This window comes from Glycine soja, chromosome 12 (assembly GCF_004193775.1).
Source record: "Glycine soja cultivar W05 chromosome 12, ASM419377v2, whole genome shotgun sequence".
Taxonomy (NCBI): domain Eukaryota; kingdom Viridiplantae; phylum Streptophyta; class Magnoliopsida; order Fabales; family Fabaceae; genus Glycine; species Glycine soja.
In genome coordinates, this window is record NC_041013.1 from 13,949,092 (window position 1) to 13,964,028 (window position 14,937).

Genomic DNA, 14,937 nt, shown 5'->3' on the forward strand with positions numbered 1-14,937 from the left:
GGTAACTTAGAAAATTTTGTAAAAACTCTTTAGAAAAACAAAATTGTGCTATGTTTGTTTTTTGAAAAATCTTTTCAATACTTCCCTTATGAAGTCTTCTTGATTTCTTCTCTTGAATCTTGAATTCATCTTTTCTTGAATCTTGAAATCAAACTTCTCTTGAACTTGATCTTGAGCTTGTTGACTTAATCTTGAAATCATTCTCTTGGCCTTTTTGTCATCATCTTTGTTATCATCAAAACAACTTGAATCAACTGATCATGTGATCATTAAGTCCAAAAAATGATCATGTGATCATGTGATCATTAAGTCCAAAAAATAGGGGGAGTATAAAATGAGTGAACGCAACATTATATCTTGCATATACTTTGCTTGTATCTTGATTCCAGGAATTAAATTGTCATCATAAAAAAAAGGGGAGATTATAGAAGCAAAGACTGTGACTTTGATGTTTTGATGATGCCATATGATCACGATGTTTTGATGCCATATGAACATGTGCTTCCAAGTTAAGATCAAGAAAAAAATCTAAGAGATTCAAGATACATCATCAAGAAGATCTCTACTGATTTAGGGAGGGAATATCAAATTGAAACAGCAAGAGGTTTGGCCAAGAAATTTAAGCAAAAATGTCTTTTTCAAGAGATTTACTCTCTGGTAATCGATTACTAGAGGATGTAATCGATTACCAGTGGCCAAAATGATTTATAACAGCCATTAGAAATTTAAATTCAAATTTTACACTGTGTAATCGATTACCAGCAGTTATTGAACGTTCTGATTCAAATTTTAAAGCCTGTAATCGATTACACAAGTCTTGTAATCGATTACCAGACGGGATTTTCAGAAAATTATTTCCAAGAGTCACATCTATTCAAATGGTTTTTATATGGCCATCAAAGGTCTATTTATATGTGACTTGGAACACGAATTTGCTTTGATTTTTTCAGAACAAAAGGGTCTTATCCTCTCAAAAAGCAAAATCATCTTATCCTCTTAAAAATTCCTTGGCCAATACACTTGTAATTTAATAAGGAATTATTTGAGTGCTCAATTGTTCAATCTATCTCTTTCAAGAGAGATTTCTTCTTCTCTTCATCTTATTTCTAAAAAGGGATTAAGAGACCGAGGGTCTTTTGTTGTAAAGTAATTTGAACACAAAGGAAGGGTTGTCCTTGTGGGTTCAAAACTTGTAAAGGGCTTTTACAAGATAGTGGAACTCTCAAGCGACTTGCTTGGGGATTGGACGTAGGCACAAGGGTGTGGCCAAACCAGTATAAATCTGAGTTTGCATTTTCTCTTCCCTTAAACTCCTTTATTTATTATTGCTTATTGCTTCTATTCAGTAATATTAATTTGTATAATTTTTTAGGAGTTCATTTTGAAAGGAATCTTGGGATTTGGGTTAAAATCAAAATAGAATTTTTAATCTTAAAAGGTTTGAGATATCTTAATTCAACTCCCCCTTCTTAAGATATCTGAGGCCACTTGTCTAACAGTTTATAAGCCAAGTACCATGTATGTGAGCGGTACTTATCGTGAATATAAATGGAGTTGGGATGTGGATGACATGTCATATATTGACATCACGAAGATGATTTCTTTTTTTGGATACAAGACATTCAAGTATGCGGCATCAACAACCAAGATTTGCACTCTGTCACGAGTTAAAGCCATTAATGTGATAGTGATGTTTTGCAACTAGCTGCTGATTGCAAAGGGTATGATCTTGTTGAAATCTATGTGGAGCATCTTATTGGTGTTCCTGTAATTCACGAAGGGCTGCCCAAAGGAAGAGGATAGGATTTTGTTGAAATAGAAGATGTCAAAGTTGTTGTGATTCATGATGTTAAAAGTGATAAGGATGGTGTGAAGGTTAAGGACCAGGCTAATGTTGAGAAAGAAGGTGAGGTGCAAGGTGAGGTTCACGTGGACACACAACGGGAGGTTGATGTAAGGAAAGAAAGTGAGGTGCAAGATGAGATTCATGTGGACACATAAGGGGAGGTTGATGCTGAAAAAGAAAGTGAGGATCATGGTGATGTATTGGATGATGAAGAACTATTTTTTTTTAACTTAACCTCCACCTAAAAGTTTCCGTGAAGAACTATTTCCAAATACCTAGGTTTTTTATGCACTATTCACTAGAAATGAAAAACCAGTAACTATAATTGACTTCATTGATGAGGATGGTGATATAGATGTGTTGGAGACCCCATTTGGGAGTGAGGATGAAAGGACAAAGACCAAGAAATGTCCTAGGTTTAAAATGTCAAGGGATGATTCAGATATTTGTCTTGAGAAAGGGTTGATCTTTAATACCAAAAAAGAGGTGAAAAAAGTTTTGAAAACCTTTGCAATGGTCAATAAGAAAAATTTGGTTGTTAAGAAAAATGATAAGGTGAGATATGTTGTCAAGTGCATGTTGATTGTCCATTTGAGTTAAAGGTTAGCAAGTCCAACCAAAAGAATCATTGGTAGGTGGTAACATTCAGAAATGATCACACATGCTTCAAGACAACTAGAAATAGACAAGTGACTATAGAGTAGTCAACTGAAAAATTCATGTCATTATTAAGGAATACACTAGATATGAAGAGTAAAGCTTTGATTTTTATGGCACTTGAGAGATGGGATTGTAAGTTATCTACACATCAAGCTTACAGAGCTAAGTGTAGGGCTCTTGAAAAAATAAAAGGTGCAACTATAACTCAATATCATCACAACAAAAGACACAATATAAAGGTCAATTGATATAAGACTTCCATTGTACAACTCACAGATTGAGATGTACCAGATATACATGTTCATGTGGCACTATTATTTGATAATTCATCTATTTTAGTAAAAGGTGTACCATTAGGACAATGAATTTTAATTTTTAGGAGATAGTGTGATACAAAAAGCATAAAATCTTTCATTAATCCCATCCCAAATTAATATATTACAATTCCTCTTTGTTCCTTGAAAAATACCACTAGCTCTTTCGAGCTTGTCTATGAAGCAGGTGTGTGCAAGCTTTTGAAAGTCATGTAAGGATACCTTTGTAACAACATGTAGACCACTGATTGAGTTAGATGGTTTCTTTAAAGGGCGATATTGATGGTCACTTGTTGACATTTATAGAGAAAGATGGCAACAACCAAATGATGCCTATTGCATACGTAGTAGTGGAGGCAGAAACTATAGATTCATGGTCATCGTTTATCGACCTTCTATTATCATACCTAAATGGAATTCAACAAAAAAAAATGGGCTTTTATATCTGATCAACAAACAGTGAGTATAATGTTAACTAGATCTTTTCTGTACTTTTTATATTATGCTTTGAATAATTAAGTGTTGTCTTTTTCCTCTTGTACATCGACTGATGAATGTCATTAGGGAGTTAGGACCAAATGTTGAACACCATCTATGTGTTAGGTATATGTATAGTAATTTTAGAAAAAGACCCAAGGGCTTATTAAAAGAACTGATGTGGCAAGCTGCAAGAGCCATAACAATTCCTCAATGGAAGACAACTATGCAAAAGGTGAAAGAGATTGATGAGAGTGCCAAGAAAGAATTAGCTAAATTGCAAACGTCTGCATCGACTAAGTCAACATATGACACAAGTACTTAATGTGATTTACAGGTAAATAATATGTGTGGGGCTTTTAACGGATGCATATTAGAATTAAAGGATAAGTCCATTATCAATTTGATTAAGGGGATAAAGATTTACCTTATGAAAAGGATATATTGATGATGAGATATGTTTGTTCTATCTGTCCAAAGAATTAGTTGATATATGAGGGGATCAAGAAAGATGTTAAAGGATGGACTTCACAATAAGGATGCAAATAGGCAGGGTCAGGCACAAGTAGGGGTCACTGTTATAATACCCCAATCGAATCATACTAGAATGAGATGGATCCAAAGGTTGTACATGTATGAGATTGTATAGTTAAGGATGATTTAAAGGAATTAATTGATATTACCTATACCAAAAATATGCATATACTTTTCGGTAGCCTATCACATAATAACTTCACAGTTAAGTGTAATGACCCGCCTTGTCGCCACGATATCATCACTCAAAAACGTGAGAAAATTTTAGATTTTTAATGAAAACTTCGTTAATTTGCTTATATAAAAAAATATTATAGTAAATCTAAACTCCACAATATATATACATACATACACACTCTTAGACAACGCACCATTACTTAACCAAATACATACACATGAGTATAGTAGTGTAGTACACATCATTCACAAAATTAAAGGTAAATTTGTTCGTACATAAATAAATTTGTGATTTACATCCTCATATCAACAAAAGAATTACAGAACCAACTATGGAGGATTTGATTAACAAAACACAACTCTCTCCCAAAATAATCCCAACGTCATCACATCGGCTCCACAAGAGAATCTCACTTCTTGTCCTCTACTGTTGTCATTCTGCTCCCACGAACAAGGATTCGTGATCACCACAGGTACCAACCACACGGTACAAAATGCAAGGGTGAGTTCATTATAAACAGAAAACATTAACAAATATCATAAGTGCACACAAACATTTACTAGTCCAACACATACCTAACAACAATCATCATCAGTCCATTGTTCTAAACAATCATGCTCAGTATGATGCATGCACCTGACCTCAACTCTCAGATGCAATGTGGTACCATCCCCAAGGAAATAGCCTAAGCGTGTCCACACGACATTCCCACTTAGGAAAAAACTAGGCAGTAATTGTCGAGGCCACCCCTCCGTGCACGAGCAACTCCCCCACTCCCCACGGTGATCAGCCTGAGTCTCAAGGGAGTTCCAAACCAAGTGACACACCCCCTAGTACAAGTATTTCTCATCACGAGAAACTACAAGTACTTACTGGCCAAGTTACACTATTTCCGTGTCAAATGAGATATGAAACATGGGCACCATCAAGTGCAATGACCATGGATAAACTAAAGATCCTAAGTCATCCCCCTAAATAGATGCTTAGACTATTTAACCGCTTTATTTCTCCCACTAAGGACATCCGACAAGGTCAAAGCACCCCCCCCATAAATGTACACAACATGCAACGTATGAAACATGGCATCATCAAGTACACTGACAACGGATAGATTAAAGATCCTAAGCCATCCCCCTAAAGAGATGCTTAGACTCTCTAACATGCAACGTATGAAACATGGCATCATCACAATGTAATTTCAACACCATCAACATCTCATCTCAGCATCACTCTCAACATGAACGTTATTTCATTCTTAATGGCATTATCAATAACAACAACATCTTCTCATATTAACATAATCATCAATAACATCATCAACTCATATTGACACAATTAATCAATAACATCATCACAAACATCAATATCAACAGTAAGTCACATTCCACTTATACATACATCTATAGTTCATGCATGAGATTCACACTTCTCAAGTCTTCAGACCACACAAGTCTAACACTAAGGTTATTAAGCAATGATAGATATGTTAAAACCCATTAGTCAAAAACATTATTTTTCTTAAAAACCAACATGCAACAGGGACAGACATACATCCCCATAGTTAGGTTCCCTGACTCCTAATTATGGCATTAAAAACTATAACTATAATGAACTTCCCTCACCTATTGTGAGCTCTCCTTCAATTCCTCTGTGTGTTGCTCAAAAGTCCCCCTTGTTCACGCTCGTCAGTCCAAACGTGAGGTTCTATATACCAAATTGAAGGAAATTTAGTATAGATTTTAGGAACAAGGTTAATAACAATATTCAGAGTCAAATACCCTTGTCAAAACATAAGGGTTGAAGGCTGTTCCAGATTTTACTAAAAGGAAACATCATTTTGAAATTTTGATCACGCCAATGTGACTGAGGCTCAGTGAAAGTCACAAAAATAACATCAATGTTATAAAAGATAACTTTTATGATGTCTCGTTCTCTAGGGTTTTTCAAAGGAAGTGTAAAAACACTTTATTACAGTACCCAACACACAAGAGACACTAAGAGGAACTCAAACTAACTGGGAGAAGGGTTTAGAAATCAAGATTACCTTAGAGAAACTATGAAATATAGGATTGGGGGATTTTCTCCATCGAATCCTTGAGGAGGATTTTGAGGATTCCGCTCCGATTAAAGTGTTCCTCTTGGTGTGGGGGTTCAACGGCAAGCAACGACGGCTCATGATGGCCACTGGTGGTCTTAGGTGGTGGAAAATGAGGTTTTAGGGTTTGGGTGTCGTTTTGGAGAAGAGGAGAGTGAAAAATCGTGATTTTCACGTTGATAACATATTTATAACCTGTAGATCTCGCTTAGCAAGCTCATCTCGCTAAGCTGAAGTCCACTTTTCGTGCTTAGCGTGAGAATTCGCGCCTAGTGCAACTTCCACTGCACTATGGCTCGCTTAGCGCGCCCCTGCTCGCTCAGCACAATTCCCTCTCGGGTTGGAATTGTGCTTAGCGCGCGCCCTTCTCGCTTAGTGAGATATCAAAAGTTATTATTTTCAAAATCCCAAAGGTCAAACTGTGAAAACATGTCTTAGGAAGCTCCAGACAAAATTTGAAGATGATCCAACGGTTAAGAAATCTAGGATTGCGATGTTACTGAGATAGGTTTGAGAAAATTCTGAAATCTCATAATTTCAACTTAGTTCAACAAAACTCCACAGAACTCAACATCCATATCAAGAAATTCATACATGACTAACTCAAGTCATACCTCAAATCATTCAAGTCAACCATATTGTCAAATAACAAGATAAATACAATCAAACATCAATTTATAACTATAAATATTTCAGGGTGTTACATTAAGCGTGTTTGGCTTGGAGTAGTTATAGGATGGATGACCTTTTAGGAAGTTTCCCATAAAGCATGTGAGTGAGAATAAAACACACTGAAAAGTCTCGTGTTAGTTTGTGAGGTTAGTCATTGATCCTTGAAGTAAGCATAGTTGATTGTCGAGGTTTCAAAAAGGGATGTTTAAAGAGGATTCTAATTGATGGAGGGTTGTGACCAACAAGGAATTTAGTGAAGTGTCACTATTTGAAGTTTTGTTGTGTGTGAGCTGCCAAAAAGTCAATGGTCAAGGATGTTACACCCGCAACTTGCCCACCGGAGAAATCTATATTCTCTACCCGCTTATTTACCCGTTGGGTATCCGTTTGAAAATTATCCAAAGATTTTCTTTATACTCGCAGGTATCCATGGATACTTCAAATTATATATATAAAATAAAAAAAGAAGTGATTCTCAGTATCAAGAAATAACTAGTGATTAAAAAGCAAGAGCACAAAAGAAACAACACACAAGATAATTAAACATTAAGTATCTCTTAAGTACAAGTAATCATAAATCCAAAGTACAAGTAAAAGTAAAATTATAATATTTCAAAATCATAAATTCAAAGAAAAACATAAGTTCAAATAAATTGAAAATACATAATTTAATAAATTCCAAAAGTCTAAATTGCATAAGTCTTTAATTGTTAATGATTCTCTCATCAATAACTCCACTTTCGTCACTTATTTCATAAAACAAAGAACATCCAAATAAATATCAATAACAATTAATATAATGATAGTTAAAAATGGAATAAAATATGAGGGAACTTTTATAACTTCACAGGTAGCAAGTACCCACAGGTACGAGTACTATGAGCGGGAAAAAAGAAATACTTGTACTCATAGGTAGTGGATCCATTTAAAGTATTCATCATCTATCCATGATGGATGTTATCTATTGAGATCCACGGGAGTTGATTTTTTGTTATCCCTGCTCTAGAATGGTGTGGTGATGATCAATATTCTTAGTTTGAGGTAAGCAAAAACTTTCAAAAACTTGTGGTGAATGTAAACAAAAGATCCTGCAGCTGCACGAAATTGGAATTAACTAGCATTCATTGTTGTCATGGAGTTGCTTGTATGTGGCACATCAATTATAAATTTGATGTATTTATATTTGCAACTATTCATATGTAGAAAAAACACATATTTGGCAACTTATTCATATTTTATTAAGGCAAGTAATGGTTCTAATAATGGGCCTGAGAGTGAACTTCCACCAGTCAACCCCCCTAATATAAGAAGAGCACCTGGTAGATCAGAAAAAAAAAAAAAGGAACAAAGCAAATAATGAGCCAAAAGATAAGTACAAATTGCCTACGCAAAAATTGTTAGTTGTTTATAAAAATTGTGGAAAAGTTAGTCGTAATAGGAGAACATACAAAGGCAAAACTAAGGCTGGTAGGGAGATTCATGGAGGAAACAAGGTAAAAACAACTTCAATATTTGTATATTTTTCGATTAACTATTACCAATTTCGGATATATATCTAGACAACCTAACAGATTTGAAAAGAAAGAATGCAACAAAGTCATCTACAACAACGAAGGTTTTGTAATTTCCCCCTCATAATTTTTTGTAAATTGAAAAGTTGGTCTCATGACTTATTGGTTGTATTTTGATTGTACCAAACTTTGGGTACCTATTATGTTATGTTTATTTATGGTTATTTGCCTATTTGACAATGTTATGTAACTTGATGACTAAGAATGGTGTCTTGGATCACTTAAGATGCCTATAGACTGTTCTTGGACAAGTACTCATTTGTGGTTATAGTTATTAATGCTATTTTCCTATTGCTACAATTTTGTTGTTGTCATCGGTTGAATTTGGTTAGTGATTCTAGTGTGATTATTTTGGTTAATGGTTATATGTTGGTTGTTTTCATTAGTAATATGTTTACGTTGCCAAGAATAATAGGTTGTCTTACAACAATAGGTGATCTTATAATAACGAATTGTCATCCTATAACAAAAATGAATTAATAACAACAACTTCAAGTGTTTGATACCAAATAAAGATTTATTTTTCATTCATCAATCATCCTTGAAAGTCATATTTACATACACAAAATACAAACCATTCCACCTCATCATTGAGCTTACAAACAAAAAACCTACTTCAATACTAAGTCAGGCCTATACCCACAACATCAATACCCCTTTCCAACAACTAACATAACCAACAACATTACAAATGCCGCACACAAAATAAGCACAATTCCTAGCACCTTCTTTCTGTTCAATCAACTTTCTCCTTAATTAATTTCCATGTGCCTCACCTCATCTAGGTCCTTCATCAGCCCAACAATGATGCTCTTTTGACAAGCATTCATGGGAGGATCATACTACTAAAAAAAATCACAACCTTTTCTCCAAGAAACCTAAAAACGAAAAAATAAACTAGAAAAGTCATGAAATAGAATTGTCACACACGTTAACACTTTTCTTCTTTCTACTTAATTTTAAATTAATTTATACATCATGATTAATGCTTAAATATTTATTTGTGTCTAAAAGTATGTCATTTTTTACTTTTAGCCAATGTACTTTTTTATTTTCTTCCCTATAAGATTTTTGTCCTCATAAGTTGATTTTTTTTTCATTTTTAACTTCTATAAGTTTGTTTATTTCATTTGTAGTCCTTGTAAGTTCTTTTTTTCATTTTAGCTGGGGAGGGATCCAAGGAGGGGCAAGCAAGGGGCCTTGGCCCCCCTCCCTTAATTAGGACCCTTTGTGTAAATATAAGAAAAAATAAAAATAAAAATACAAAAATATTAATAAAATAGAACATACAAAAATTAAATTTTTAGTTGATATTTGCTTTAAATTTTTCTAGTAATAGATCATATATCTAATTTTATCCATAAAATTAATAATTAATATTTTTAAAACTTATTACTTAATAAATTATTATTATTAGAAGTAAAATATTTAAATAACTATGTAAAAAAAAAAATCACCTCTCCCATTTAATACACTCTTGGTTCTGTCCCTGATCTTATTTCTTGTAACATCAACATTAATGTCTTTTTTTTGTAATGGTGACTGACAATAGGAACTAAAAGAGAAAAAACATAAAATTAAAAAGACTAAAATTAAAAAAACTTACAGAAAGCAAAAGTGAAAAAGAGTCCGGAGAAGTTATAGAAAAATTGGAGATTATAGATAAAGAGAGAATAATGTTTTTGCATGCGGAATAAGGGGAAAAAGACTGAGAAAAGCTCATCTAAAATTAGAACGAAAAAGATTTATTGCGACTAAAAAATTGGAGAGAAATAGCAAAATTCAAATTGATACGGTAAGCGAAAATCCTTTAGAGTGTGTTTGGATAGGGTAATTTAACTAGGTAATGTATTTTTTATAGGGAATTAAATTCTTTTTTTTTAAAAGTAACTATTTTGATATTTTAGTAAAATGAATTCAAAATTTTAGAATTTTAAAAGGGATTTTAGTTAGTTGAAAGAATAGAATTTCAAATTCTATCTTCAAAAGAGTGAATTTCAAATTCTCTCTTTTGGTTCCTCTTCTCTCTTCTCTCTCGTGGAAGGCACGAGCTCTCCACTGAAATTGCAAGCCCGAGCTCTCTAGCTCCACCCCCACGTCGCTGTCATCACCTCCAACAAGGATGGTGTGGGCAAGACCACCACCACCTCCAACACCGGCCTCTCCCTCGCCTGTCTCGGCTTCTCCGTGGTCGCCATCGACGCCGACGTCAGCCTCCGCAACCTTGACCTCCTCCTCGACCTCGAGAACCTTATCAACTACACCATGATTGAGGTCCTGAATGGTGACTGCTGTGTCGACTAAGCCCTCGTCCGTGACAAGCGCTGGTCCAACTTTGAACTCCTCTGCATCTCCAAACCTCGCTACAAACTCCCCCTCGGATTCGGCGGCAAGGCCCTTACCTGGCTTGTGGATGCGCTGAAAGCACGTTCACAGGGCTACCCCGACTTCATCCTCATCGACTGCTCTGTCGGCATTGACGCTGGCTTCATCACCACCACCATGCCAGCTAACGAGGCCATCCTCAGTAACGTGGACCGCATCACCGACCTCCTCAAATGTGACATAATTTCATGTTTGAACAAGCCGCGTGGAGCAAGATAGAAGAGAGAGGTTGTAATCAAACACAGAATTTTAAAAATAAAGTAATTTAAATTGAAGCATTTAAAATTCTTAAAATTCTTTAGAATTTTAAATTGCCTCATCCAAAGATACTCTTAAAGTTAAGAGTACAAATTTTGTGCTTCCTTTTTTATTTATCTTTTTGGTTTATGTTGATTTGTTAAGTTTTCTTAAGTTTAAGTTTATAAATAATTTATGTCTTCAAGTTAATTTCCAATTTTTAATTTCATAATTTTCAAATTAGATACCCTTTATTTTCTTTTACAAACTTTTCATTGTTTACAGCTTGTTCTGATATCGAAATAATTTCTATATCTAAATAACGTTAAATTATAATATATTGAAAAAATATTTAAGACATTCTAAACCATAAAATTACAAATATTATGCAATTCAATATATTTATAAATTATTTTATATATTCAAATATATTATATATTACATATTGCATTAAAAATTATTTTATCTTATAATATTTAAACTGATCATATCAATAATTAAAACAATCAGCACATGCATGATACGTATCACCAAACTAGTTGAATAACAAAAATACTATTCTTTAATAACCAAATTAAAATATCCCCCTTGTTTATGCTGAATAATGTTTATATTATCTCCAGAATAGTAATTTGGGAACGAAAACTATTTTCTTTAAGAAATTAGGTTTGTACTTAAAGATTTTGCTGCAAGTGTTAATCGAAATAAAAAAAACAAAAACTAAAAGAACAAAACTTTGGAGAGAGAAATAAAATCAAATTAAATGAAATTATATTAAATGAATATATGTACACTTTAAAATTTTGAAAAATAATCATTCTTCAAATTCATAGGAATAATTGCTAATTCAAAGTATTTTTTTCTCTATTTCATACAATTTAAATATATTATTTATCAACAGTTTTCTATGCTTTTAAAAAAAAAATTACGATGTTTGTTATCAGTTTTGAACTTCAAAATTTATATACCTAGATCTTAACATCCAAAATATTCGGGAAAAAATCTTAATTTTTATCTTCAAAATCTCTATTTTAAAATAATTTATTTCCAGTGAATAATAATAATAAAAATATCGATACGTAATACGTTCGTGTCGTCGTTTATTCAAAATAATTTCTTTTCGTGGAAATTCATCACTTTCTCCATAAATTTTATTATATTATAATGAAACCATTATTTTTTTTAACGCAAGAACAATTTTATCCATTCACCTAATTAATTAATGGGTGCACTAGCTGAATGCACCTAGCATGTCCCAAATTACCATATACACGGCCTCCGGATCACAGACCACAGAATCCAGCCCAAAAAGAGAAACCACGAAACAAAACACCACCATCCGATTACCAATTTTGTTTTCTTTTGGATAAAAGATTAAAAAAAATATTTCAGTATTTCAAAAAATACGAAAAATTATTGAAAAAAAATTATTTATCAAACTGTTAAATAATTTTTTTAAGTAATTAGAGAATTAATAACTAATTTAAAAATCTTATCAAATATAATTATAATATTCCATTTATTTCATTATAATTATCATCTTAAGTTATTTTATAAATAAAAAAATTAACAAATACATAAAAGAGAATGATAATTTTATTATCATTATTTTTTTTAACTCATATTATTAATTTTATAAGAAAAATAAGTGAAAAAAAACATTCTTACACAATAATTATCATAAAACAGAGGAAATATAAATTTTCTATTATTAGTTAATTAAAAATTATAATAAATATAACTTTAATAAGAATTATTATTATAAAACTTAATAAATCGTCATTTATAGAAAATATTAAATCTTATTACAATTACTTTAAAATTCACATCTTAACATAATTTTTTAACAGTTTAAATATATTTTTGATACTTTAAATTTGGGTAATTAATTTTTTAATCCTTAAAAGATAATTTATTTTTATTTTTCACTCAAATTTTTTAAAAATTACTTTTATATCACTTTATTTGATGCATTCATAGTTTCAAAATTTATAACATCTTTAACAGCTAAATTTTTATTTTTTTTGAAAAATAATTTTTAACACTTTTAAATCATCAAACTAGTTGAGTCGTATGATTTGGTAGTTGTGTTAACCATATTTTGATGATTCTAAAGAAAAAAAATAAAAATAAAAATAAAATTGTCACAATTTATTACATATTTTTAAATTGTTACAAATCATTAAATTAAAAAAAATATTTTTTCAATAACAAATTGTCACAAATTATAATATCATTAATGTAAAAAATATAGATAAAATTTAATCTAAAAAAACATATTACCGCTAGCCGTAATACTTATTTTATTTTACCATCCATAAAGATAAAATAGCGTCAAAATAAAAAAAAATACAAAAAAATAGATAAAATAAAAAAGTATTACCCGTGACGCCACCACAACTATAAAACACCGATTAAACCTCGCCACCAATTGATCATTCATAATCCATCAATCAAGAAAGAAACAGAAACTTTTTTCTTTGATAAATTTGTTCTTTGTTCCGACAATGCGTCCACCGCGGAAGAGGGTGGATTTCTCGCGCGGCGACAAGGTGGAGATCTGCAGCAACGAGGAGGGCTTCCTCGGCTCCTACTACCCGGCCACGGTCGTGTCGCGCCTCGACAACGGCCTCTACGTCGTACGCTACGACACGCTCCTCGAGGACGACGCCTCGTTCCAGCCCCTCACCGAAACCCTATTTCCGAAAGAGCTCCGTCCCCATCCGCCACGTGTCCCCAGGACCCACTTCGCGCTCCACCAGTGCGTCGACGCCTTCGACAACGACGGCTGGTGGCTCGGCCAGATCACCGGCAAGAAGGACGGCGAGCATTACTATGTTTACTTTTCCACCACCAATGAGGAGATTGCGTATCATGTTTCTGGAATTAGGGTTCACCACGAGTGGAGCCATGGCGAGTGGGTTTTGTCCAATTGAAGTTGAATTCGAAGGTTGATTCACTTTCTTGGGATCGTATATGTGTTTGATTTCTTTTTCTTGGTTTTAGTAGTCTCTATTATACTGTTGTTGTTGTAGGATGGTAGAAGTAATTGTACACTGTGCTTGTTCTTGTTGTTCATATGTGTGTAATTGGAATTGTACTTCCAATTGGTGATACAACTTTTCCATATCGATCCTTCCGCACTGTTCTTGTTGCTGAAGTAATTGGAAGTAATGTTGGATTCACTTTCTTGGGATCGTATATGTGTTTGATTTGTTTTTGTTATTTTTCTTAGTTGTAGACTTTAGTGGTCTCTATTATACTGTTGTTATTGTAGGATGGTGGAAGTAATCATACACTGTGCTTGTTGTTGTTGTTGTTGTTGTTGTTCATATGTGTTTAATTGGAATTGTACTTCCAATCGATGATAGGAAAAGTGGAAATTGAAACCCTTTCGATTTCAGGATCAATTCAATTGTTGTTGCCTCTTTTGTGTTTTTTTTTGTTGTTGTTAATTTTGCTTTTTTCATTCCTTTGATTCTGTTTTTTATGGTACGAAATTGCAATTATCCTCTTACCCTCGATAATGCCCCCAGACTCGAAATTACTCGATAGGTTATGAAGAATTCAGTAGTGGTTTTCTTTGATTGTTTTTTTGTGTGGCTCTTTTTTTTAAAACAAAAATTGGGTTGTTTTTTTTTCTTTCTTTCTAATGAGAGGGTTGGAGATACCGGACGGCTATGGGGCGCTTTCTTGAGAATTAATTAACAAGAGAAAGAAACCGTAAGCGGAGTTGGCAGTATTTTTTTTTTTTTTTATGGATGTCCTTAATTCAATAGGTTAGAAACTAATCTTCATTGTGATACATGACTATAGCTGATTTAAGAAAATTTTGTACATAATAAAAATTAAATACAAATTTTCTTATTAAATAATTCTCACTCAAATAAAAGTAACTGGAACTTATACCATTTGTCAATTCTCTGTGTCAATCCTTTAGGATAGTGGGATTGGTAGTATTGTTTAGT

General features: G+C 33.0%; 1 protein-coding gene across 1 annotated transcript; it reads left to right on the plus strand.

The window, feature by feature from the left end:
- Nucleotides 1-13,391: 13,391 nt before the first annotated feature.
- LOC114377934 (DUF724 domain-containing protein 3-like) lies at nt 13,392-14,406 on the plus strand. The gene has a single exon (XM_028336412.1). The coding sequence runs from the start codon at nt 13,477-13,479 to the stop codon at nt 13,903-13,905; it is 429 nt and encodes a 142-aa protein (XP_028192213.1). The 5' UTR covers nt 13,392-13,476; the 3' UTR covers nt 13,906-14,406.
- The last annotated feature ends 531 nt before the right edge of the window (nt 14,407-14,937 follow it).